The sequence below is a fragment of the Dipodomys spectabilis genome, unplaced genomic scaffold (assembly GCF_019054845.1).
Source record: "Dipodomys spectabilis isolate Male_0828 unplaced genomic scaffold, ASM1905484v1 ptg000049l, whole genome shotgun sequence".
Taxonomy (NCBI): Eukaryota; Metazoa; Chordata; class Mammalia; order Rodentia; family Heteromyidae; genus Dipodomys; species Dipodomys spectabilis.
The window spans coordinates 2,040,728-2,067,654 of record NW_024870726.1 but is presented as its reverse complement, the minus strand read 5'-3'; the positions used below and the strand labels follow the sequence as shown (position 1 = coordinate 2,067,654).

Genomic DNA, 26,927 nt, shown 5'->3' with positions numbered 1-26,927 from the left:
CTGACTGCATGTATGTGCCAGCTGGATGCAGAGGAATGTCTCACTAGAAATCATGAGAGAAGCATTCAACAGGAGAGGGACCACGGACACAAGCCATTCTTTTATGAGCAGAGGCTCAAGAGCCGCGAGCTTGGGGAATGATGGAGGGCCTCTTCCATGTTGGAGCTAAGGATGAGTTAAGCGCCATGTTGTAGCTACAGAGCCACATGTCACGATGGCTTAGTGTCAATCGGTGAGATTCACCAGCATCAGCGAGAGGAACCCTAAGAAGGTTGGGTGCAGATGGGGTGCGTCTGCATGGTGCGGACTGGTCTTCAGGACCAGCGCTGCGCTGCCGTGTCGTCAGGAGTTGGTCAGAGGGACGGCAGACGCGGCCTTGATTTGGCCTCCAGGAATGGTTTTGAGGACAGGAGCCCCAGCCCTCTGCTCCATGCTGCCAGTGGGATGCAGGACACTGAATTCAGGACCACACTGCACGGCAACCTGGGACGAAGACGTGAATACCAGGACAGTCCCTGGGAACTGGCTGGACACTGCTGTGTGGGTCTCCCGACTGCTTCTCCCACCACAGCTCCATCATCCCAGGGATGTAGGGACTGTGGAAGTGGCTCTCCTGCCCCTGCTGCCACCCAAGAGCCTGACCCGGGGGCACCAGCCCGTGCCCGGTGCTGCTCCCCGGGCAAGAAGGCTCAGGTTCCACCTGCACTCGGGGGAGGCCTGGGTTCTACTCATCGAGGGCTGTGTTCGAATCCTGACTACCCACCCCCCCTCAGACTTCCAGGAGCAGCTCCTGGCCTTCACTGACGGTGCCTTACAAAGAATATAGGGATGAGCCGTGCGTGACGGACTCCCCTGGGAATCAGGTCTAGGAAAGGCACGAGGTGTGCTTGCTACGCAGTGCTGGCCTGTGACAAAAAGGGCAGCCCCCTTCCAAACACCACATCCGGGAGGGGAGATCTGACTCCACTCAGTTCCTGCCCCAAAGGAACCTGGGAAACGGCGCTGCAAACCACATCATAGAAAACAGCAGGGAAGGCAACGGGAGGGGGCCAGTTAGCTCAGCAGCTAGGGGGAAATGGCACCGAGGCGCTCTTCAGGGCACCGAGAGGCTCTTACGGGTCCCGTCTACGGCCAGTACTGGACTCCCTGGGGATTTTCAGGTCATTGTTTCCTCTTGGGATCAGGGGCAGAGAGGACTGGAAATTTCACTGGATCTTAAATACTGGTGGTTCAGTGAGAAAGGCAAGGAAACCTAGTTAGCACAAAGAAGATTTGCCTCTGTCCTTCAGAAGTTTCCGGAGCTGGGCGCCAGTGGCTCACGCCTGTCATCCTAGCTACTCAGGAGGCTGAGATCTGAGGATCCAGGTTCAAAGCCAGGAAGGAAAGTCCGTGAGACTCTTATCTCCCATGAACCACCAGAAAACTGGATGTGGCGCTGTGGCTCAAGTGGTAGAGCGCTCGCCTTGAGCTGAAAAGCTGAGGGACAGCGCCCAGGCCCAGAGTTCAGGCCCCATGACTGACCCCTCCCCCCCAAAAAAAGTTTCTGGAGCCACAGGTGGGTAATGGAGATGGTCTCAGTCATGGTTATAGTGAACTCCTGAAGGCTGAGAGTTCTTAGGAAGCAGGAAGCAGGGCTGCTTATTTAAGTCATGTTCTGAATGGTTTTTCACTCGTGCCATTTATATCCTAGTAATTTCTAACAGCAGGGATTGGCTACTTTGAAGAAACAGAGTTGGATTTATCCATGAGAAGGAGCCACCAGGGAAGCACAGGCAATGCGCTGGGCCCGTTAACCGCCTGTAACACAGAGCTGTGTGATTAAAGCTGTGTGTCTGGGCCTCGGAGAACCTTCTTCCTAGTGCAGACCCTGCTCTCCTGGCCAAGGGAGGGGCGGAGCGTCTCCCCCAGTCTCCGTGGGGTCGCTTCTGTGCCTGTGTAGTGGGGAGAGGAGCCGGAGGCCCTGCAGGATGGGATGGGAGCCATGGGACGGGAACCCCTCAGTCCAGTCTCCATCCCTGTTACCCACCCTGACCTCTTCCAAGAGTCCCAGAGTGGGGGGCCATTCCACTCCCAGGGGGCAGGGAGGGTGGGGGGCGATTCCCGGCATCAGTGGACAGGACAGGACAGGACAGACTCGCTGTGCTGCTGCCCACGTCTTACCTTCCCTCACCGAGAGGAGGAAACCCCGGGGAAGGAGCTCATGATTCCTTTATTCTACACCCTGGACATTGGAAGGGCCTCAGAGCCCAAAGTCTCCTTGAGGTCTCTTGCTGTTTGTCATGACCTGACTTTTCCTGTGAGCCACTTAGTGGTGGTGTGTTGAGAAGCGTGGAGCTAGCTGGGTCTGGGGTTCTCATCTGAGCTCTACTATGAACAGGGCGTGTGTGTGTGTGTGTGTGTGTGTGTGTGTGTGAAAGAAAGAGAGAAATAGAGAGAGAGACACACACACAGGACAGACAGACAGTAAGGAGTCACTCAGCCTCTCTGAATATGGTTTTTCTAATTGGTATAACAGGACCATAATTTTCTGGAACAAAACCACCTCTCTCTTTGGGGCCTGGCACTGGTGGCTCATACCTTCAAACATAGCTTCTCAGGAGGATCTCAAACTGGAGGATCTCAGTTTGAAGCCAGCCCAGGCAAAGAACTCTGCGGGATTCCATTTTCAATTAACCAGCAAAGAGCTAGGCTTGGAGGCATGGCTCAGGCAGTCAAGCACCAGCTGAGCAAGTAGGCTGAAGGAGTTCCGGGCCTTATGTTCGAATCTTGGTACTAGCAAATAAATAAACAAGTAAAAAATAAAATAAAAAAGCCTTGGGGGTGGAATGTTTGTGAGCTATAGAAACAATAAAAGCTATAAGTCCACTGCACAGCTTTGAAAGCTACAAGGCTCTGAAGAAGGCTCAGTTCCTACCCAGGAGTTTTCTTGGAACTCAGAGCTTGAAAACCACCCCGAGCTCCTCAAAATGAGCCCAAGGCTCACAATCAGACTCATTATATATAGAACCTTAAAAAAAAATGTGGACTTTCCTTTTCTTGCCTTTCACTGGCAAACAGAGCCTTGGTTAGCGGAAAGCCAAGGAGGGGATGTTAATTGCTGGTTTTTATATTTGAAAAGGGAGATTATTAGCCGAAGTCTCAATTCAGAAACTTCAAGAAGAAATGGAAGGGTGTGGCCAGGGTTTGGGAGGGGGACTGCATTTCCTGTTTTCCTTTCCAATGGTGTCGACAACTCGGATAGGAAACCATGGAGACCTATCATGAATTCCAAAATTCATTCTTCTTGCCACCAAGAGCCCAGCCCCATAGGTGATGGGTAGAAGTAGTCAAGTGTTCCTTTGTGAAGGAGTCTGGGTAGCAGGAGTGGAGCTGGCCCTTTGCAGGAGGAGGATGGGATTCAGAGAAGTGACATCAGCTCATAGCAGGGGCCAGGCAGCAGAGCCCGGGGTCTGGTTTTCATTTACAGTTTGGGTCTGTCCTGCAGTGAGGAGAGAGGAGGGGTCTGGAGGAAGGGAGGAGGAGGAGGAGGAGAAGGAGGAGAGACAGGAGGAGGAGGAGGAGGAGGAGGAGGAGCTGGACTGTACCCTGGACCCTGTCCAGTTTGGAGCTTAGCTCTCCACCAAAGACGGCTCAGTTGTTGAGCCTTCAGCAAAGATTGCAAGAGGAGGTGTCCTCCTCTCTCCCTGGGCTCCCCTGTGCTTGGTGGAGGAAGGCTGCGGAAAGACAGAGGGACACCGTGAGGGGGAGCAATATGCATTCTGGTGGACATAATTGACTCTAGAAGCCAGGGACACGCATCTTCACGCTGCTCAGGGTGAGTGTGATTTCCCTTCCCCTCACTGTGGTTGGGAAGGGAATGCTCTGGAAACCGGAGGTGACCACATTTTAGGACCTCTGTGCGCCTCGGTTTTCAGTGCCTGTTTTGGGTTTCTGGAGGAGTCTACTGATTTCTCTCACCCCCTTTGTAGCAACTGGGTTGCATTCCCGGGGTTGAGGTCGCGGCGTTGCCCAAGCGCAGAAGGGGCTTTCAGCGCGCTCGTGATAGCACTGTTTTCTCAGCCTGTGATTTATGGGGAGTTCTCGCCTTCTTCCCAACGGGGCTGGAATCTGCTTTGTTCCCAGAAGCGTCTGGCGGGAGACTGGCGAGCGGACCGGTGGGGGCTTCAGGGTCTTCTGACAGCGACCCCAGGCTTGAAGCGTGCGCCGGGGGTCCCTGCCCTGGGCCACCCATGGGAAGGAAGAGCGAGGGTGGTACATTATTGCTGTCTTCACAAGGTTGGGGGGCTTGGGCTTCGGGTTCAGTGTGGATCTGCTCAGCCCTGATCAGAAGGGCTTCATCTCTTCAGGAGTCTGAAGCCACGCCGGAGACCGTCCTTGGGGACAGGCCTTTGCTCTTGGGGAGCTGCAGGGCCAGCGGGGGAAGGAATGTGAAGGGGGGTGGGCACCGTGCCAAGGGGACGAGGCAGGGCCCCGGGGCTGCGGGCTGTGTGCCGTCCAGATGTGCAGGGCTCCGGGCCAAGCCTGGAGGCCCAAGGGCGATTCCCCGGCCCCGAGGGCCCAGGGTGGGGCTCAGGTCCTCTCTCGGGAAAGCTGTGTGCTGGTGTAGCGACTTCTTCCAAGCCTGCCACCTAAGAAAGATGGGCAGGGGGGAGACAGGACGAAGACGCAGGGAGGGTCCTGGTGCTGGGGGAGCAGTTCAGACAAACCCAGAGAGCCCAGGGCAAACTTCGAGGCTGCTTTGGGAGGACAGGGATGGTGACCGTGCGGCAGCCTCCCTCCCGCCCGAGGAGCAGGGCGGGCTCTCCCAGGGTCCCGTGTGCCCTGGCGCGCACCATAGCCCCCCATCTCCCTGAGGTCCGTTCTTACTATGGCAAAAAGTTGAGCAGGAGTCGTGTCACAGTCAAAATCGCGATGTTCCTCACCCAAATGACGCGGGAGCGCAGCTGGCTGGCTATGGAGCTGTTCCCAGGACTTCCGACTTCTTCACCGGGGTGAAGATAATGGAAGAGATTCTTGGCCGGCGGCCACCGACGAGCTGTTCCTGGGCTTTAAAGATGAGACATCAAAGGCTCCAAATGACTTGGTAGGGCCATGGTCAGGGGGGCGATGAGCCACGCACGGAGACGCCCCCGCCGAGCGTTGGAGAGGGCTCCCTGACCTGACTCTCTAGAGAGCCTTCCCCTGTCCCGCGCTGCGAAAGGCAGTAGGAAAAGTGGTTGAGGCCCCGTAGCAAGTAACAGAGGAAGCGGCGATGTCCCTGAAGGGAGGGTGGCATCGCTCTGGCACTGAGAACCGGGGTGAGCCGCCCGCAGCCAGGCCCTCTCGGGGACCCGGGGGGTAGCGCCAAGGTTTGCTCCACTGGGGTGTGACCGGGTGCCGAGGATGCAGGTTTTGGGTGGGGCATTGCTCTGGCAGACGCGTGGGGTGCAGGAACCGCAGTTCTGTCTCTGGACACCTGTGCTGTGGCAAGGTCCTTTCACACCCAGAGTCGTTTACTGGGTTTTTCCCCTTGCTCACGGCTGGGAGAAGCCACCAGCGGGCAGACCTGAGGCCAGGCAGTGGGATGATGAGCAGCCTGGGTGGGACTGGGTGCCTCCCTTGGGTTTTTCCTGTCTGGGAACCGGAGGGCGTGGCTGGAGCACCTTCTGGGAGTGTCAACCGTTGGCCAAGAGGTGTGCATCCCACCCCACCATGGTCGGTCATCAGGTGAGGGGCTAGAGGCCAACTGCCCGAGCCCGGGGGCTTCGTGATGTCTCTGGGAGGAAGCGGACATCTTTCTGAATGAGACCTGTCTTCATGACCACACTTCCCTTTCTTTCACACATGTCACTCACCGGAAGTGATGGTAAATCGGGAGGAAATTAATTGATGTACGTTTCCAGTGAAGCCTTGAACCCTGGTCTCAGTTTGGGGTGCTGAAGGCCAGCGTATTCCCCCCTTCCCCCCCTCCCCGCGGCGTCCTTGCTGAGAGGCGGGGAGCCGGCACTGTCTGCCGGAGCTCTGCTTGCGTCTCAGAGTTTAGGTGGCCCGGATTAAGGGTCGCTTACCGGCGGTCTGCATCTTTTATGTGAAATTCCGTTTAGGATGGAAAACTCACCAGCCAGTCCCAGATTCGGTGGCATGAGACTTTCTTGCAAACATGCAAACAACTTTAGCAGATTTTCTTTTCTTTGAAAACGTGTTTTTGTCACTTGGCTGTGGAAGAAAGCTGAGAATTTGGTATCTGTTGGGGAAGAATAATGGGCGGTGGCTCTCTGAATGAGACCCTGTGTCCCAGGAGGCTTTTCCACCAGAGCTGCAGGAGCAAACTTCACATGGTGTTCTGGCCCTGGCAAACAGACAATAAAAACACACCACCACTGCATAAATAGTTGACGATTTGAGGGGGAAAAAACCTACTGGTAGCTCTAGCTAAGGAAAGCAGAGCTCCAAAAATGATTCCAGTTTTAAAGCTGGCAACGTTTAAGCTGCTACTTCAGACTAGATAAAGCCTCCGGATAAAGTCTGTTTCCGCTAGAAGAGCTCTAAGAGACAATCCTGCTTGTAAAATATAAGATGTTGCTTTGTCCTGTTCAAACCATGATAAGGAGAATCTTAGTCTCAGTGGCACCCACAGGCCCTGACTTTAAGAACAGGGGTTCTGTTCAGGAAGGTGGGATACGGCTTTCAGACATGATCTATTGGGAAGAAGAAGATGGTGTGGCTTGGTGCCTCCATCTTGGAAGAGTGGGTTCTGGTGATGTGATTTGGTTTCGTTCCTCTAGAGGGCAGTATGTTCCTCTGAACGTAGGAGTCCTCTCAACGCGGTCTGTGCAGTTTCTCTGGGTGGGGTTCTAATGTTCTTGGGGTGTCATTGATGGATGCCCAGCAAGGCTTCTGAGTAACCTTAGGGTGGTCCCAGGGTCTGTTTCCACACTATATATATGTACATGTACAATATATACACTTATGTACATGTATATATATACATGTATAGATGTATGTATGTATTTACGCACAGTCTCTGAGAGGCACATGGCAATTGAGTTTTGCTTTTCTCTCACGTTCATGTGTGAGTGCACTGAGCCAAGACCCTGCCTTCAAGGGAGCTTTCTGTGTGCTTGAGCCCCCGCCCCATGAAAGAGCACTGGGCACATGAGCCGTTGGAAAGGAGCTAGTTCTCCGTGTCCAATTACAGAAGTTTGCATGAGCAGCTGCGGGCTTGGGGACTGAGGCACACTTGCATCCTTGTGTGTGGAATCTGAGCAGGATCTTTTAATTAAAATGAGCTGATCCAGTAATTCCTAAAGTAGTTGGTGTCTGCCATTTTATGTTTCCCCCCAAATGGAAAATCAGTTTAAACATGTTAAAAAAAATCCCACAGAGTGAATGGCCCGTTTCAATTGCTTGTTAATTAAAATTGTGTTACTGATGCTCTCTGACTTGTGACTGTGAACCTGTGGTAAGCATTGCTAGAACCCCCAGGTGGAGAATTCCAGCGCTGCCTGTCTATAGTTTGCCTGTGTACACTCATTTTCACTTAGCTTACCATGACATAATACGCTCCAACACATGGACAGGGGACAAAAAATGACAAAGATGTAGAACTCGCCTTTCTGCTTGGTTAGTTGAAATCCTGAAAAATTATTGTTTTGGCAGATACTGTCTTTGTACCCTTCCCATGCCAGGCGAGGACAGGAGCTTGGACAGTTGCGTGCCTGGGAGAAGGCCCTAGTGCCCAGTGCTGGCAGTTGAGGCAAAATCAGTTTCCTGAGTGCTCTGCATGTGTCTCATGTAATTTAGCAAACAGATATCTGGGGTCAACATGGTAAAGGATAGAAACATTTAGGAGTATATTTTAGAATACCATATGGAAAAGGCACTATTTATATATATATGTATATACACAATATATACACTTATATAGGTGTACATATATATATGTGTATATGTATTTACACACATATAAGTATATATGTGTGTATATGGACACAACACATATATTGTGCTTGTACTGGTACTTGAACTCATGGCCTTGTGCTCTTGCTTGTCTTTTGTTGCGACTTAATTGGAAATAGGAGTCTCTTGGATTTTCTATGCCCAGACTGGCTTTGCACCTTGATCCTCAGAGTTCAGCCTCCTGAATAGCTACAGGTGTGAGTGAGCTGCTGGCACCTCGCTCTGCACTTACCGGTTTGATTTTGGGTTAGCATCTTTGCATTTGATTTAGCAGAGGAGGATTAACTGTTGTTTAAAAAATCTGGAAAGAAAAAGGAGAGAAGAAAAATGAAACAAATATGAAAGTTCTGCCAACCTCCTCCCTAGGGCCGCGTGCTGGTCTGACGGAGCCTGGCTGCGTTTAGCACCACCCGCTCCCACTCTTCTCCGGAGGCTGAGGCTCCAGAAACACAGAACACAGAGGAACGTGTGAGTGGTGGGCTGGCTGGGGGGCTTCAGTGGCACCGGTGTCTGCGCACCCTCTGATGTCTTCCACCCCAGATTGTCCCGGACCCAACGCAGGGGGAAGGAAGAGATCATGGGTTGGTTTGGTTTCAAAATTAAAACTTGAGCAGCAGCTGGATATGACTCAGATCTCAAGGGAAACCATTCCAGGAAACTGGTTTTTCATTTCTGGAACCTTCATTAGTTGATTCAGCAACTAGTGCTGGCACAGGGAGCTTCAGCCAGCTCAGCTCGACCCATACAGAGCCTGGCGCTGCTGGGATGGCCAGCTAGCCCCTGTGGCTTGGAGCCTGCCAAGCAGAGCAGAGCATGGAGCCTTGTCTGGGGACCTGGGTCAGGTCTGCCCTGCCCCCGCAGGCCGCCTTACTTTGTGCATTCAAAAGTGAGCCTGGGAAACATTAAGCAGTCATTACTGGCAGACACTGTAAGAGAGCAGAATTTTGCAAGTTTTCTATTTTAAAGCCTACACTGTGAGTCAGGAAGCCAACAGCAATGTAACCTTTCCTTATGGTGTGAAGAACGCTTTAGCCATTTTGCCTCCATCATTCTGCAAGGGAATGCTGTGGTTTCAGAGAGGCAGAGACGGATAAAGATGCGCGCTCCAAGCCGAGTCCACTGTAGCCTGTGTCCTGGGCTCCAGCAGAAAGGGCCTGGGTGTGATTGCTTCTGAAACATTCTCTAGTTCACGCTCTTCCTTAATGTTAAACGGGACCTGCCTCTGTCTGATGTCTACAGTCGGCGGGATAAATGGGCACAGACCCTTCCCTAGCCAACAAGCATTTAGCAGAGCAGAATGCCTCTCTAATTTATGTGGGGGTCCCCAGTGCTCAAACTATAGTAGATACAGAACTTTCCAGTTCCTGGTCATTGATCTTGGATGCTAGGAAGATTTTTTTCATGATGATGATGAAGATGAAGATGAAGTAGTTGTACAAAGAGGCTGCATGTCCGTAAGTCAGGTTATGCGTACAATGCTTCTTGATCAGTAGCCCTCCTTCCATCATTCTTCCTCATTTCCCCTCCCGTGTCTGCCCTCAAGTCATGCAGTTCAGTTTTTATACAATGTTCATTGGCTATAATGACATTGTGTTGACAATGTATTTAAAAATATCTCCAAATATCTGGGCAATCAATCTGTTTCTTAAAGCTATCTCCACGGAAGGAAGGGAGCTGAGCTCTGAGGACTCTCTCCTCTGTGGTCAGAACTCTTTGTCAGGTGTCCACATCCCCCTCTCCACCCCACCCCTGTGTCTCTGAATCACCCTGGTAATAATGCACAAGCTGTAGGGTGGCATTGCCTGGTTAGGTCTGACCCGGTAGAGCTAAAGGTCGTATCAGCTACAGGAGTAGACTGACAAGTTCTCACCGACAATTTCATCAGCTTCCTGTGTCCACCAAGGTCTCCTCAGCTACTCATGTCTAGCAAGGATGCTGGGAGGTGAGAAGGAGGCCCCGAACCGCGTGATCACAGGAAACCCAGCCAAAGAGCTTGCTGTCCTAGAATGTTTTCACGGCACAGAATGCAAGGAGGTCATTTTTTTTTTAAGGAAAAAAAAAAGACAAAGAAGCAGTGTTTGAGGCGTTTCTTTGGGAGGTTTCCTTAGAGTCATTCTAAGCCGTTTGCTTTTGAGGATCCCCTGAGAAAGCTGCCAAGAGCAAGTGCAATTCTGTTCCCCTGCTTCTTCTCCGGGGTCCCACAGGCTTCTCGACATCCCTGGGACTTGGGCAAGAAAGAGACGGAGTGAGAGCCAGGCGCTTCCGTTCTTGAAGTCAAGAAAGGGCTCTTGCAACGTTCGACAGGGCAAGTGCGTGTGAGCACTGTAAACGTGCCCGGATTCCACACTACACGTCTGCTTACTGTGTTCTCATTTCTGCAGCCCCGGTTTCAAAGGGGTGGTGAGAGGTTAACAGAGGCCTGAGAATCTGATAGGAGACGGCTTGGTTTTATAAAGCGGTGTTGGAGAAAACCAAATAAAAGACTGCAAAACGAGAGCTCTGGATGCATTCAAGCCTTTGTTTTAAAATTATTTCCTTGTGTGCATGTGTGTGTCTTTTTTCTTAAAAAAGATTTCCAGACACGGAACATGGAAATGCTTTTGAGGAGGCTTCATGAAAATTATTTTCGCAGAATTGCACAATAGCTTGGGAAAGTCGCTGAGATGTGATTGTGACTTCGAGTTGAAGACTATGTAGAGTGAACTTGGTAGTAAGAAATGCTTTTTAAAATTTCAAGTAGGCAGTGACTCGGTGGAAAAAGTACCTTGAATTCCTTTTTCAACCAGGTGGGGTAAGGACAAAGGCATTAGAGAGCTACATGAACACCCCTGCATGTCTCTTTGAATTGACCTCCCGAGGGACACAAACTCCCAACAAATGGCTCTTTCCCCCTCCAGCCCACAGGGCGCACGCGGCCAAGTCTGGCTTTTATTTTTCACATTTGGAAGAACAGAGGCAGACATTCACCATCACCATCAAGGAAATCTATTTTTTTCCTTCAAAGATGGAGGTGGGGGGAGTGGGGGTGGGCGTGTGTGTGTGTGTGTGTGTGTGTGTGTGTGTGTGTGTGTGTGTGTGTGTGTGCGTGTACGTGTGTTCCTCCAGACCTGCAGCTGCATGGCTTCCTGGGGTCCACATTTGACTTTCGGCCCTGTAGCCTTGGATTGGTTAGGACTCTGGGTGTAAATCGTTTTACCTAGGTGGCCCCGACAGGCCACCCGAGCTCATCTGGCTTTAGTCATTGTAACATGGTGTGGGGGGACAGCCATTGGATTGTTGGGGGGAAGGTGTGAGAGGTCACCTTGAAGATGGAACCCCGTCTTCTGTGTTTGCTTGTGTCTCTGCCTTGTGGGTAGCAGGGGTGAGCTGGTGGGAGGGGATGTGGGAGCAGGGGGAGGGCAAACTTGGTGATTGTTTGTGGAACGGGTGTTTGACATTTTGTTTTTGGCAGTTACTGGAGTTTTGAACTCAGGGCCTAGGTTGGTGGTCTATTGCTTCCACTAGCTACTTCACATAGAACCCATTGTCTTTCATCTTTTCCTAGTTAATCTAAAGGAAGTCATTTCCTACCATTTGCTGCCAGTATATACTATCTAATGGAATAGATTTAATTGCAAAGAAAAGTGTTAATAAATAGTCACCAGCTGGGCCAGGCACCCTAGGGCCGCCTGACTGGGTCCTTAGCAGAGTGGAGGCAGAAGTGTGGGGAGTGAGGGCTGCTCTTCCTCCCGGGAATGCAGCGGAGCAGCCATGGCGGGCTCCTGAGGGAGGGGCCGTGATGACATCTTGTCCCAAACAGCACCAGCCCCTGAGCAGCTGCTCAGGGCTGCAGGTGCCACACCCCGGTCTGGGGTCAGTCCTTCCCTCTGCTCCCTTTAATTCCTGGAGAGATTCTTGAACAGATAATTCCTGTGCATAGGACATAAGGTTCATTGTCCTGTATCCCAATGGGAGGCCCTTCACTGGGAGCTGCTTTTGAAAGATGAATGGAGCAAACATTTTTTGGCATGACACTCCAGCAACTTAAATGTCATTTTCCATAGAATGATTGAAGATCATTCTGCAAATTATAGAATTCATCATATGGGTGTCATGACCAAAGCTTGGAAAGATTTGGAATGATCAATAACCCATTCATGGCCTGACACACTACAGAATTAGTGGATTCAAAGGAGTTCTCGGCCGGAGGTACAGGGATGGTTAAGAGACCAGGGGAAAGAAACCTGCGTAGGCCCTGCCCACCACACCCTCCGTCACATCCCTGTGGAGGTGTCGGCGCCCCTTCCTCCGCCTGCAAGCAGCAGTGGGCAGACAGCCCTTATCTCATACGCTGTTCCTTTCTCCCACATGCATTAGCTAGTCTGGTTCTTTGCAGTGACACCAGCAATATTTGGTGTTCTAATTCTCCAACACAAAGGCTACTTGATGTTATGTTTCTCCTACATGGATTAAATGGCTAACATTCTCTATTGGTTCTCCCACACTATTCCCATGAGCACTTTTGGTAGAAGTTCTGATGCTTAAACTTTGGGCAGAGCCAGGCATAGCTGCCCTTTGCAATCACAAGGGGGCAGGGCCCTGGGCAGAGGACACGCAGTTTTCCACATAACGGTTACAGAGCCAGGACACCTGTCCATCCTGGATTAAAATACTGGCCTGGAATGATTGAAAACCACAGTCTGGTGATCAATCTTAAACACTGTGAGGTAGAGCACCTGTCCGGGACACTTTTGTGTCATGTAAAGTGTACATAGTCAATTAACCAAAAACATCAAACAGCACTCGCTTTTTCTCTTTGGTAGAAAACCTCAGAATGGATCTAATGGAGAGCAGGAAAGAGAAGCAATGATTGCCAGAATAGTTGAAGGCTTTTCAGGTAGGGGTGGGATTGAAGGCTATCTACAGGTTGAAGGAGTAGAGCTGGGGCTGTAGTGTGGTGGGGTCATTCTCAGATAGGCCAGCCATGGTTTCTACACTGCCTGTGGTACTGTCCTGGGCCGGGAGTGGCACACTAGGACCTGGGCACACTGCCAACCCACAGCAATGAGCACTGCAGACTGCTCTTCTGTATTGCATGTGTCTCTGTCCAACAGGCTTGGACCAGAGCAAGACAAGAAGACCGGACTATGCTTTGGCCATGTTGCCATGATCAGCTCCTTGCCAGGGGGTCTCCCTTCCCTTCGTCAAGCCCGGTTCTTGATCTGAATACATGTCTGCATTAGAGAAAAACAACGTAATTTGTTGATAGCTTTGACTAACACTGAGGAGAGCAGGAGGCAGAGGTCAAGTGGCAGAGTGCCATCCAAGGAAGCAAACCGAGCAAACGCAAGGAGAGGGAAGCGCTCCATCTCTCTCGTGGATGCTCAGAGCAGTGTCACATCCAGAAGAGAAGAAGCCAAAGGCGGGCAGAGCAGAGGGATGGCTGGCTTTCTTATGGTCTCAGGGTGTAAAGTCTATCCTCATCCCCGGACGGAATTTCCTGAAGAAACCCAAATCCCGAGGGCTCTGGGACACTCTTACTGCTGTCACTCTGTGGTAGAATGAGCTGTGCTCTGTGGCCGACTGCCTTCTGGGCTAGATTGCACCGCAAACTTCCCTTTCCACCGCGGGTGTATTTCTGAGGTGAAGCGGGCGCGGAGACTGCCCTGCGTCAGCTGCTCAGCTCAGCTCTGGCTGTCTCAAAGGCCAGATCCCTGGGCAGGTTTGGCTCGGCACGGGTGCCTCTCTCTGGAAATCCCAAGCCACAGTGAGTCTGGGAATTCATCTTTTAGTTTATGATCTTACGTTTCTCCTGCCTGCCGATTGTCTGGCAGACTGGGTGTAGGCCTGCACCTACAACCAGTTGTCTAGCCACCTTCCTGGGGTTCAGGAAGAAAGAGGAGGAGTGAGGAAAGGGCAGCAACACCGTATCTTCATCCTGGCTGGACCTGAACTCAGGTAGGAGGATTCAGTCAAACCCATGGGCTAGACTTTAGGTTTGTGCTGCGTCCACTTGGCTGTATGCTTCTGTGATAGAATCAGGAAGTAGCTTTTCCCTTCCAAACTTCCTGCCGTCTTGCTAAGAGGTCCGTATGGACATCAGCCCTCTGTTTCATTCATGGCAAAGTTTTGTCACCAACCAGACTGCCAGACTTCCCTCTACCATCCGGGGTACACAAGATCATTCCTTTCCTTGAACTTCATTAGCTGTTCAGGGAATTAGAATCGGCCTGGGGAGTGCCTACCACAGGAGGAAGGTCAAGGTCAACATTCAGAAAGTTGGGCCTGAGGGAGCGTCCGTTTCAGGGCTAGTTAGCAGGTCTAATGGACACTGGTTAGGGAAAGAGTGATACTTGAACTTGGCCTTAGCATCAAATTTGTTTTCTTTTTCGTGTCTTGTCTTTTCACTTAAATACTATCTTTTCTTTTCTGCCATATATGCCTAAATATTGTTTAGAAGCAAGGATAGACATAGAGTTATTTGAATAATAGGGCATAAATGCATACATTTCTTTCCTCTGTTAGCTCTTAAACTTTATCACAGCTCCAAAAAAAGATCCCACAGCTATGGCAGTCCTGTGGTCATTTGGCTGTATTTTAAGGGAAGCACACCTATGCTCTTCAGCTCTGGCAGGCAGTCTGCCCTGTCCCCGCTTCTCTTTATTTATTTATGTACTTATTGGGGCACATAACATAAAACTTAGCATCCTGCCCACTCCTGTGTGCACAGGCCTATATGTAACTTGTGCCACAGGCACAAGAACTTGGGAACTTTTCGATCCTGCAAAACAGTTAATGAGCAACCACAACTCCTCCCTCCTCACCTCTGCCAGCCTCCATTCTTGTTTTAGAAGGGTTTATTTTTAAATCATCTTCAGCCTGTTATAGCAGGGGTTTCAGTTAACATGCCTATCTATGCATGTATGCTTCTAGAGAAGAGCCACCCTCCAGCCTTCCCTGTTCCACCTCCCTTTCCCAGCACTTGCATCAAGATTTCTTAGTCTATCTTCACATATACACCCTGAATATTATGAACCCCTCATCCACTTTCCCTCTCTTTCTTTATCTACCCCTTCCTACCAGTATCCACCCTCCAGTTAAGACATGCTTGTTTCCAAATATGCCTTTTGATAAACTGACTTTTAATTGTTCAGAGATTACACCATCAACCTTATTCTTGCATATACCATATTTTGATATTTGATTTTACACATGATAAAATATATGTGCATATGTTTGCACATGACTCATTGTGTTTATATTCATGTTTCTTGTGTTTATATACATGTTTATATTTTAGTTCTAACATCCACCTATGAGAAAAAATGCCAACTCTCTGTCCTTCTGACATGTCTTACTTCACTCAAGCAGATGTTTTCTAGACCCTGTCATTTCTCTGCAAATGATATAATTTCATTTTTTTGATGGCTGAATAAAATTCATATATATACATATATATGCAAATACATATATACATACAAATACACACATACATATGCATACACAATGTGCATATATGTATGTATGTATGTATGTATGTATGTGTGTATATGTTGCCAGTGGCTCACACCTGTAATCTTAGCTAGTTAGGAGGCTGAGATCTGGAGGATTGATATTTAATGTACATATAGGTGAAAAAGTTTACTAGACTCCATCTTCAAAATAACTACCAATAAAACTGAGCTTAGAAACCAGGCGTTGGTGGCTCATCCCTGTAATCCTAGCTACTCAAGAGGCTGAGATCTGAGGATCACAGTTCAAAGCCAGCCTGGGAAGGAACATCTGTGAGACTCTTATCTCCAATTAACCACCAGAAAACCAGAAGTGGCACTGTGGCTCAAGTGGTAGAGTGCTTGCTTTGAGCTGAAGAGCTGAGAGGCAGTTCCCATTCCCCAATCTCAAGCCCCATGACTGACAAAACACATACACACACACACACATCACACACACACACACACACACACACACACACACACACACACACACACACACACACACACACACACACACAGCCCCTGAGCTTAGAAGCATGGATAAAGTGGTAGAGTATTAGCCTCCTAGTAAACATGTAGCCCAGAGTTTAAATTTCCAGTACCACACTGAAAAATTTCCCAATCAAATGCATCCTTCTTTGTCATTTTTCCTTATCCTCCTTTTCAACCTTTACCCCAGACTTTTCAACAGACTTCAACAGACTTCACTTTCTACTTACATAGAGACTATTATTTTGGTGGTGGTTGTTATGAGTTGGGTTCTTCATATATTCTGGATATTAACTCCTTATCAGATATGGTCTACAAATATTGTCTGCCATTCTGCAAGTCTGTTGATTGGTTTGTTGATTCTCTTTCATTAGAAGTCTGTAAGTTTGTGGTAGTCCCATTTGTCTATTCTTTTCTCTACTTTGCCCTTGGTGTTGTAACCAAGAAATCATTGCCAAATCCAATTCTGTGAAAGTTTTCCTATGTATCCCTTTACCAGTTTCATAGTCTCAGGTCTTACAGCTGCGCCTTTAATCATTTAGTTTGTATGGTGTGAGGTAAGGGTCCAACTTCATTCTTTCATGTAGATGTCTGGTTTTCACAACATAATTTAATCCCCCCTTTATTCTGTTAATGCAGTATCTCATCTTGATTGATTTTTATGTGTTGAACCATCCTTGAATTCCAGGAGTAATCCTACTTGGTAGTGGTATAAAATCCTTTTGATATTTTAAAATTTGGTTGAGATTTTTTTCATCAATATTTATCAGAGATATTGGGCTATGATTTTCTTTTCTTACAATGTCTTTTTTTTTTTTTTTACTTTTTCCCATTTTGGTTTCTGGATAATTTGGGCCTCATAGAAGGCACTTAGAAGTGTTCCCTCATATTCATTGTTTTTATGGGAGGGGTTTAGGAATGATTGATATAAATTCTTTGGTAGAATCCTCTAGTAAAGCCACCTGTTCATGGGCTTTATTTGTTAAATTCCACAGTTATAATTGGTCCAGACTTTTACTTTTCTTAGTTCAGTCTTGATAAGCTATATGCTGTATGCTTTTTCTGAGTTGACCGGCTAGTTGGGATGTATTTGTCCATACATCTTCCAGGTCTTATGGAGTTTTGCCACTATTTCCAACGTCACAGAAGTAGGTTGTTGTGCAAATTACTTCCTATGCCCAATGTCCTTATTTCTCCTCATCTCCCTCAGGGAGAGTCAACCCCGTTTTGAGACAAAGGATGTAAAACTAATTTAGAAGCATTTGGGGCTAGTTGAGCCCAGGGTTTTTAGCTGGTGCTTCAGAGAGGCAAGACCTAAGTAAAACAGACCATGGACCTTACAATGTGTATGGCTTGTCTCTGAAGATACAAATAGCTTCTATGGAGAAAAGATGTTATAGTATTTATGTTTGGTAAATTCTGGCTTAACTAAAGTGTAACATTGTCCAGAGCTGCTATATGTTAATGTATATTGCAATTATTCTACGTATAGGCTTGATGTTCAGTGTCCCCAAACTCTATTGCTTATGGAGACCCCCTCCTGTCTCTCCTAGAACACTCCAGGGAATGCTCATTCCATGGAATATGCTTTGGGAAATGTTGATAAAACTTTCCTTGAAAGACAATGGTGGTGAGATGTCTGTCCCATCTGTGCTGCCACTGGCATTTGACAAGACTTGCTGTGCACCCCTCACAGGAGACTGGCAGGAGAGCTCTTCTTATCTTTCTCATTGTGCAAGAAGGAGTGTTTTAATGACCTTCTCAAAGGAGAGTGAGGTGGGCCCAGGACCCAGGTGTATCCAGCTCCAAGCACCTTGTCTTTCCCAACATTGGTGGATCCTTGTATGAATACTTAAAAAGCCCATATTGAGATTGTTGAAGTGGATCAACAAGATCAAATTCCATAAATGGAGGAAGACAGGTTTTCCATTTGAATGTTAAGGTGCCTTTTGTTTTGTGTGTCTTGGGTCATTTACATTACGAACCCCAATTTCTGTACCATGAGCACAAGGATCAACATCTGTCTAAGGAGATCCCATGAATATAAGGAGAGAAATTATGAAAAACTGGCATATAGTTGATGCTGATGACTTTGATAACACAACACCAAGAAAGTACTTTTTACCATTCTAGCCCATTGGTATTTCCAGTTGTCTTCTTTTACGGTCCTGTTACCAAAACTCCTAACCAGAGAACCCCTGGCCAGAGCACCTCTGACCACTCCAGCAGGAAAGGGCACTGTTGCATCTACCTGCAGGTGGGATTAGATACATAATTAGGGTGTCAAGAGCAAAATGGAAATCAGGGGGCCTTCATCCAAAAGTTATTAAAAATTCTACCATAGTACAGCAAAGCACCAAACCAATGATAGGGCAAGTCTGAGCACCAGATCCTACTGCAGACCTGGCTCCAGCTAATGACAGAGTTTGGGGAAACTAGAGCCAAGGGGAGGAAGAAGAGGGGAAGACCCCTGGCCAGGAGTCTTCAACCTAGACAGAAAGACCTACATAGTTTTTTGGCGAGATCTAAGGAAGACCCTACCTCTGAGATGATCCCATTGGGTTGGAGAGAGAAATATAAGGAAACTGAGCCCTGAGATAGGACAAGAAGGTGTTGTGGGCCGGGAAGGGTCTGATGACATGGACTACTGAACCTATGTGAACTTGAACTTAGCTACCCCCAAGTCAAGCTTGTGGTCCTCAGCTGGTGCATGGTGTGGGAGGTGTGCAGGAAGCGGTTATCCCATAGGTCTGGCTTTGTGACTATGCTAATTGCACCTCCCTGGGCTGTTCACTGTGAGATTGCAGGTTGGCACATATCATGGAGAGAGCTGACTAGCAATAGAGGGAAAAAAGTCTAGAACTGAAATAGAATCCCCCTGCTGTGTTTGGCTTTGCATATGCTGCAACCTGGGCAAAATCTGTTTTGTCCTTAAGCCCACGTTTTCCTCTTAAATTCATGTAAACAGTATTCATACAAGGAAATTGGCTGTCACACACTCATCTTTAATCGGAGGCCTTTCATTCTGCCATTTGCATGCGAATATACTATTTCCCAATTGCTGCTGCTTTCAGTGTGGGAGGAACATAAGAGTTGATTGCTGTGGTCAAAGAAACACAGTCATTAGATTAGTTTTTTTCACTTATATGTTTAATTCTAACTAGTTCTTATGAGAGAAATAGTCTTGGTTCATTGCTATTTGAGTTAAAGAAAGAAATGCTTTCAAACTATGGTGAAACTACTACATTTTCCATGGGAAAATGTAACTGTGTCTGGTGTGGTGATTCATACCTGCAATCTCAGCTACCTAGGTTGGGATCAGGAAGATGAGGAGGTCAAGGGAAGTCCAGGCTAAAGGTTTGCAAGACCTCATCTCAACCAATGAAAGCTGGGCCTGGTGGTATGAGCTTGTTATCCAAGGATGTAGGAGGACTGTTATCTAGGGCAACCTGGGCATGAAAGCCAAAAGGACTGGGAGCAGCACCCAAGTGGCAGATCATGAATCTAGCAAGGTCAAAACCCTGTACTGTTGACAGGAAGTGGGCACAAGGCTACCTGTCTTCTGTGACCTTCAGGAGTCTGTGGTCCCCTCAGATAGAGATGCGTTCTCCTCATTTACTTTGATCTCTCTCCCTCACTTCTCTCCTCATTCTTCCTCTTTTCCTCTTTACCTTCCTTTCTTCCTTCTTTCCTTCTATTATCTCTCTCGCTCTGTGTGTGTGTTTGGCTATGCTCTCGTTTCTAGTCATGTGTCACTAGTGAGCTATGTGCTGAGCAGTACATCATTAGGCATGATACCTACAGACCAAGAGGGTGGCATTGCTTAAGTGAGGCTTGTGTTGTAGGAGCATCCTCACACAGCACACACTGTACATCTACTTTTCCCTGCATATTCATCTGCCAACTGCCCTACTTACTTCATCAGCCTGTGTGCAGCTGGTTTAGAATAAATGATCAGAGACACGGTTCCCTTGGAGGTCTAAAAGAGGCATGGAAGCCATTGGATTTGGGGGAATTTTTCAGCATAAGGGTACAAAAAGAGGGCTGGGAAGATGGCTCAGTGGTAGAGTGCTTGCCTCGCATGCATGAGGCCCTGGGTTTGATTCCTTAGTACCACATAACCAGAAAAAGCTGGAAGTGGCGCTATACCTCAAGTGGTAGAGCACTAGCCTTGAGCTGAAGAGCTGAGGGACAGCGTCCAGGCCCACAGTTCAGGCCCCACAACTGACAAAAAGGGGGGAAAAAAGAGTAAATAAAGCAAAAAGAAAGCCTGATTATTTCCTCCCACTCTGTTTTCTTTTTTAGGTTCAAACTTGGTGCTCAGACAATTTCAAAATGAGGAAACATCGACATTTGCCCTTAGTGGCCATCTTTTGCCTCCTTTTCTCAGGCTTTTCCATGACTTATGCCCAACAGCAGCATGCAGGTAAGGCCCGGAAGTGTCCTGAATTTTGTATAGACGAATAGTGTTGGTTTCTACATCTCAGACATGATGAGCTTATAGAGAGCCCAGATATGTTGAGGGACAGCTCAGCTGCCTAGTATAGGTGAATCACTAACTCCACAGGTTTTTCCATGTGCTCCTTTTCCAGCTGAGACTTGAGTTTGATATCTTGGAGGTATCTTGAAAGGGACTTGTTTTTACAATAGGTGTGAGCTGAAAGTTTCCGTACAAGCAGGTTTCCCATCTGGAGAACCTCTCCTTTACTCTCTGAACACATAAAATAGACAGGAGTCAATGCCTGGGAGTAGAAATGTTTTTCTCTGGATAAAAAATCACCTTTTCTGGACACAGAAAGACATGTTTCATCCAGAATCATTGAATGTTTGAAAAAAAAATCTGGTTCCTTAATCTAATTTCAAAAATAGATTCCAATATGCCTCTTAAAAATTGGCTTTCAGAGTTTCAGGACAGTTTCATGCACTTCAGGTTGGGGGTGGCGATGCTGGGTCCCCCCCACCATGCTTTTCCTGGATAGCTGGGACTCTGCAGCCCCCACCCCTGACTAGGGTCTCCACCGATCCTCCCTGGACAGCTGGGTCTCTGCAGTCCCCACCCCTGACTTGAGTCTCTACTGATCCTCCCTGGATGGCTGGGTCTGTGCAGCTCCTACCTCTGCCCCAAGCCAGGTTGCTCTAGAGGGGACATTAGCAGCCCCCAGTGGAAGAGGAACATTGGGTGGGTCCTTGTCAGTCTGAGGTAAGTCGAGTCCAGGTGCCAGCCTGTCACGGCCGCCGAGCGGCCCTTTCTGTAGCACTGAAGCCTGAAACATGGGGAGAGAGGCCCGGACTCGTTCACGGATGAGTCCCATACGGTTCAGTAGCTACCACATCTATCGGCCAGCCATGATCAATATGCACCAACTAGCTCCAGATCCATGGTTCATGCTCAGAAATCCGAGATCACGGAGAGTTTTCTATACATTGACGTGGGCCTTCCTCACTTAAAGGAGCTCCATTCATCCCGTTTATGTTCTTACAAATGACCTAAAACATTGGGTGCCCAGTCACATAAAACACTAGTAGTTTCCACCCCCCAAAGTGGAGAATGAGTCTATAAGACAATACCTGTTTTCTTGTGATAAGATTCCTATGGTCTGCTCAGGTAGGTGTAGGGGACCAGCGGCCCTAGAGAATGCGCTTGAGTTCTGAGGCACCCAGGCGATGCTCTCCCGCTCTGGAGCATGCTGCTGGCCCCCGAGAGTGGTCACTCAGCATGGAACACGGGCTGGGTCTGGGTACCAGAGCTGTTGAGTCCACGTGCCGAGCCTGCTCTTCAGGTAAGTCTGCCTCCTCGCTAGACTGCAAGTGAGGTGTGAATGATGTAGTTACAGTAGTGGCAACGGAACTTGCCTAGGAAGCTTTTGCACTGATAGGAAGTCATTCTATTTGCACAGTAGAAAAATCTAAACCAATGTCTTCTTTTAAAGATGTCAAAAATGGTGCCGCTGCCGATATAATATTTCTAGTGGATTCCTCTGGGAGCATTGGAAAGGAACGTTTCCAACTTGTTCGAGAGTTTCTCTATGATGTTATAGAATCTTTAGCTGTGGGAGAAACTGATTTCCATTTTGCCCTGGTCCAGTTCAACGGAAACCCACACACTGAGTTCCTGTTAAATACGTATGATTCCACACAAGAAGTCCTGTCCCATATTTCCAACCTGTCTTACACTGGGGGAAGCAATCAGACTGGAAAAGGAGTAGAATACGTAATTCAAACCCACCTCACTGAGGCTGCTGGAAGCCGGGCCGGGGACGGAATCCCTCAGGTTCTCGTTGTGTTAACTGACGGACGCTCGGAGGACGGCCTGGCTCTGTCCTCAGCACAGCTTCAGTCTGCTGACGTTAACGTGTTTGCAATTGGAGTTGAGGACGCAGATGAAGGAACGTTAAGAGAAATAGCGAGCGAGCCGGTCAATATGCATGTGTTCAACCTAGAGAACCTGACCTCACTTCAGGACATAGTAGGAAGCTTAGTGTCCTGTGTGCGCTCTTCCGTGAGGCCGGGAAGGGCTGGGGACACGGAAACCCTTAAAGACATCACAGGTAACAGCTGCTTCGCCAGGCTGCCTCCTGCTGCTGTTCTGTCCAGATGAGCTTGGCCAAGGGCTGGCCTCAGAGTTGGCAGCGGGGCGCTCAGGCAGGAGATGAATGTTCTCAGAATTAAAAACAAAGGTTTGACGATCACTCTCCTCCTCAGATACCGGCCTCACCTGGGCCCAGTGAGCATTTTTGAATTCAGTGAGCACCATTTTTACAGTATCATGAGAGAAGCACTAGCATTCACACCTCACTTGCAAGGGGAGCTCTCTCACCTGCCCTTGCTGCAGAGGGCCTGCGCCCTTCCAGAACAGTCTAGGACAGGGAGTGTGAGAGCCCAGGGGAAAGCCACGGCCACGTGTGTGTCTCGTGAAAAGCAGAGTGCTTCCCTTCTGCTCCATGGAACCTGTTTCAGAGAACTGAGAAAATCAAGAGTGGCTGGAGCCCTAGCTGTGGTTCAGTCCACGTCTGTTTGAAGAAACGGAGCCCAAATGGCTAGAGGGTGAGACGCAGGCCGGGGAGGAATGAGCCAGATGCCTGGGGCTTCGGCTCTGGTCTGGGTTTCGTCCCCAGAGACTCTTTGAATCCCACCAGCCCTTATCAGGGCTGCCCTAGAATTATCGGGAGCACGGACCCTACATTAATGTAGGCAGACAACGTATTTAACCAGCCAAGCTCCCTCCAGTGCCCAGGGCCTAACAGACTGGTAGGAAGGGACTTGATAACCAAGACAGAACTGTGCTGGACCAAAGCAGTGTTGCTGAGTGCCCAGGGCCATGCCCTCATCAGCCAGGGAGGCGGAGGCTCACTTCTGCGTTAGAGCACGAGGCTGGGCATTCATTTGACAGTGGAGAGGTGGGGGGTCCAGGTTGAATGGGAGAGAGCTAAGGAAGAAGAAGGGGAAACAGACCTGTGTTCCAAGATGAGGGAAGGGAAGAGAAAGGGGACTGTGTCCCTAAGACTCTGTAGGGTGGGAGGAGAGTTGAGAGGGACTAAGTGGAGGTAGGTCATCTCAGGAAAGCAGATGGCATGTGAGGCCGGAGGGGTTGGAGCCGTTTGGCATTTGGCCTGGCGCCTGGGATGTGACAGGGCCACTCAAGGCTCAGGAAGGACAGCTGACTGGCCTTGACGGCCGGTTGTCTTCAGAGACTGCCGGCGGTTCTCTCCCTTGGCATGGACCCCTCCTCAGGCATCTCCGGTACTCTCAGACTCAAAGGACTCCAGGTTTGGAGCTCACACAGAATGACAGAGAGGAAAGAATTCCTTCTGGAGAAGAAAGTGCAGAGTGGAAGCTGGGGACCCTAGTATGGCGTCCTCACTGGGCGGGGCAGCCAGCAGGGACTGGGGTGGGCGGGGCTCAGAGCTCCAAGAGCCAGAGACAAGAGGCCGAGAGGAGGGGGGCCACCAGGCAGCACACCGTCTGTGTGGAGCCGTGACTGCGGGTCCCACGGGGACTGGAGGGGTTCCCACGTGTCTGCATGTGCACACAATGGTCCGATTGCCGCTGGGGCTTAAAGGCCAAGAGGCTGGGGCCCACGGACAACAATCCCCTCAGGATGACCACAGCTCCTTCAGCGTGGGTGTAGATGGGGCTTGGAGTCACAGCAGTCACGTGGGAGGCTGGGGAACACTTTAGTGTGCGTGGCACCATGAATTGGCGCCCAGCTCTTCAGTGAGGGAAGCGTGAGTGGACGGGTCAGGGTGGCACAGAGGAAGCGATAAGAAGGAGGAAGATTCTGAGCCAGGCTTAGGAGGTGGGGACCACCGAGAGGGGTTCAGGGATGGGGGTGGAGGGGACACCGGGCCGCAGGCACGGTGCTGGACAGAAAGCCAGCCTCTTGTGACTCCAGCTGGTGGGCCGAGTGGGAAGAAGAGTGCGCTGAGGCTCTGGTGCATGAATCTTAAACTCTGAAAGGGTCGCGCGGGGTGACCCAAGGAAAGGCAGAGCTTTCTGGACTGTGATCACAACGGGCTGCTGTACTGCACACAGCACTAGACAGTTGTTTATAGCAGACGTTCAGCAAGCAGGGGTGGGGGAGAGGGGTGACGGATCCCATGCTCAGGCAGAAGGGAACCAGCTGTTATAGTCAGGCAAAGCTTAGCGGGGGTTTGGGGCCAAGCCAAGGCTTCCCTGAGGGACCCCCGGGATCTGAGCTTTGGTGGAGTGGGGGAGCCACCGCCCTCCTCAGCAGACAGCCGCTCCGTGGTAAGAGGAGGGACAGCATGAACACCGGGAAGGGCCAGCGTGATGGAGGGGCCTCTTCCATGTGACAGCCCCTCCTCTGGCATTGTGCTGTCCTGCTAGAAAACAACACAGGGGTCCCAGGGTCACCCCCACAAAGCATGGAACCACAGGAGGACATCTAGAATGGTCTTCACTATGGACCATGGTAGTCTCAGTCTCAATACCTCCCAGACCATCATTTTTTCAGACTACAAGGCTAACAGCAAAGAAAGAGGGTAAAAAATAACAAGTGAAGGAATCAGTAGCGAAAGGAGCATTCAGCAAATGGATGCATTGGGGAACTCATGAACAGGACTAGAGGAGTTTTTCCTTCTGGAGCTGCTTTGTAAGTGAACCCAGGGAATGCTAAGCGAGTCTTCCACACACCCTATTTCCACACAGATGATAAAAACCTTTGTTTTTATGCCAAGAACGCATCTCTGTCTTCTAATGTTCAGCCGCTCACAGCACCAGGTGGAATATTCATCTTCTGTGTCATCTTTCCTCATTAACTGCACTCTCCAATTCTTCTGGTATCAGATCCTACTGCATGTCTCACAGAAAAAATAACATAAGGCAAAACGGAACGGACAACAGCAAAACAGCTCATGGCTGTCCAGAGCTTTGGCAGAAAGCTCTCAGGAGGCCTAGGCAGACCTGGCTGTCAGAACCCTTTCTTCTCTCCCTCCTCATTTCTACCAGGGATATTTCCCCAGCGCGTGTTCTCAACCATCAGATGAGAACATTTCACGCATACGCTGTGAAGGACTGCCACTGTTCTAAATGAACCCTGTTCAATTAGCCTTTGACTGTTGTGTTTTACACACTCCCTTGCTGCCCTTTCTAAGAGGGCATTAGGAGACTCAAGACCTCTATGAAAGGATTTCAGTATAAATGTTTTTTCAACAAAGTATTAAGATTTGAGAAAAAAAGGAAACACACAGTGCTGTGCTTTGCGTAGGAGATGAGGATGTGACTTTTTTTTTTCTTCTTTTGTAACATAGGGGAACATCCAATGAGTGAGGAAGGTCTTGTGTGCACACCAGATGCTCAGGGAAGCAGGGCTTCTGGTACAGCCTAAGTAGACATGATTTTTTTTCCCTTGGAAGCATTGCCATAGTAGATGCTGCAGAGGATTTGCTGAGTGAGCTACAGAAGCAGTTAACCAGGCATCTTCAAAGTGTGACAGTTGGAGAGAGATACAGTTTATCTTGGAGTTAGTGTTGGGCGTTGGCATATCTTGCTGCAGATAAGAACTCAGGGCCCCCGGGCCTACGCCAGGCTTCGGCTCTCCTGGATAGCAAAGCATGCTCTATGTGTGCCATTATTGTGTGTGTACGAAGACCATGCTGTTGTTGTTGTTTAATGCAGTGATGACAAATTATCCAACATTTTTATGACCTACAGTTGCAAAAGATGTTCAGCTTCTTGGGGAAGTGCTCACAGATTTCCCTTGGGGTTGGCTTGTCTTATTTGCATACGATAGATCGCAACTAACAAGAAAGGGAGTAATAAACAGAAGGAATCGTGTCTCATAACGATGCACACGTCATTTTTATTGATGCTATGGATCATGTAAGCTCTTGTTTTAAATGTCTCCGTGTGTTAAGCAGGAGGGGGACCCTTTCCTGTCCTTGGGGGTCACTCTTGTCCCTTGGGGGTCAGTGGCTCAGAGCTGGAAATGCTGAGGAGCTTTTTGTGGTATGATTTACCCATACTCTGCCTCATGATATGAGGTGAAGTACCTGCTGTTGTACCTCAAACTCAATGGCCCTTCAGCTTCCTAGAACCTTCTGGAATCTTACATTTTGGCTGAAGAGTGACATATATTTTGGAGTTCAAAGCAAGAGCACAGGCTTATTGGTTACTCTGTGTGAAAATGAAAAAACAAACAAACAAAAAACAACTCAACCCAAATCAGTAAATTCCTGTAGCAAAACAATTATCCTTCTTGTTACATCTAACAAGAAGGACTGTGATAGAAATCTTCCTAAGCAACTTTCTTACCCTGTGCCTAGAATTAATCTGCAGAGATATCATCAGGGATTTCCCCTGTGTTTAGGGGAAAAAGAATCTTCCAAAGGCTGGTACTTCCTGCCTGAGCTTGTGTACAGACAAGTTTGCATTGCTTTAGAGAAAAACTGCCCATCTTATGAGGCAGGATTTGTATGCTTTTTTACAGTGAGAGTAAACACAATTTTCTGGCACAAGTCAAATTTAATTTGTCTAATTTTCCCCTTTTATATTATCTTTAAGTAGTTG

The 26,927-nt window shown here is 48.9% G+C and overlaps 1 protein-coding gene across 1 annotated transcript in view; it reads left to right on the top strand.

Moving 5' to 3' along the window:
- Positions 1-3,764: 3,764 nt before the first annotated feature.
- Col6a3 (collagen type VI alpha 3 chain) overlaps positions 3,765-26,927 on the top strand; it is an 80,760-nt gene continuing 57,597 nt past the window's right edge. Inside the window, exons 1-2 of the mRNA XM_042678813.1 lie at positions 3,765-3,814; positions 20,205-20,325. Of these exons, the coding sequence (XP_042534747.1) occupies positions 20,235-20,325 (91 nt within the window). The 5' untranslated portion in view covers positions 3,765-3,814; positions 20,205-20,234. The remainder of the gene's footprint in view (positions 3,815-20,204; positions 20,326-26,927) is intronic.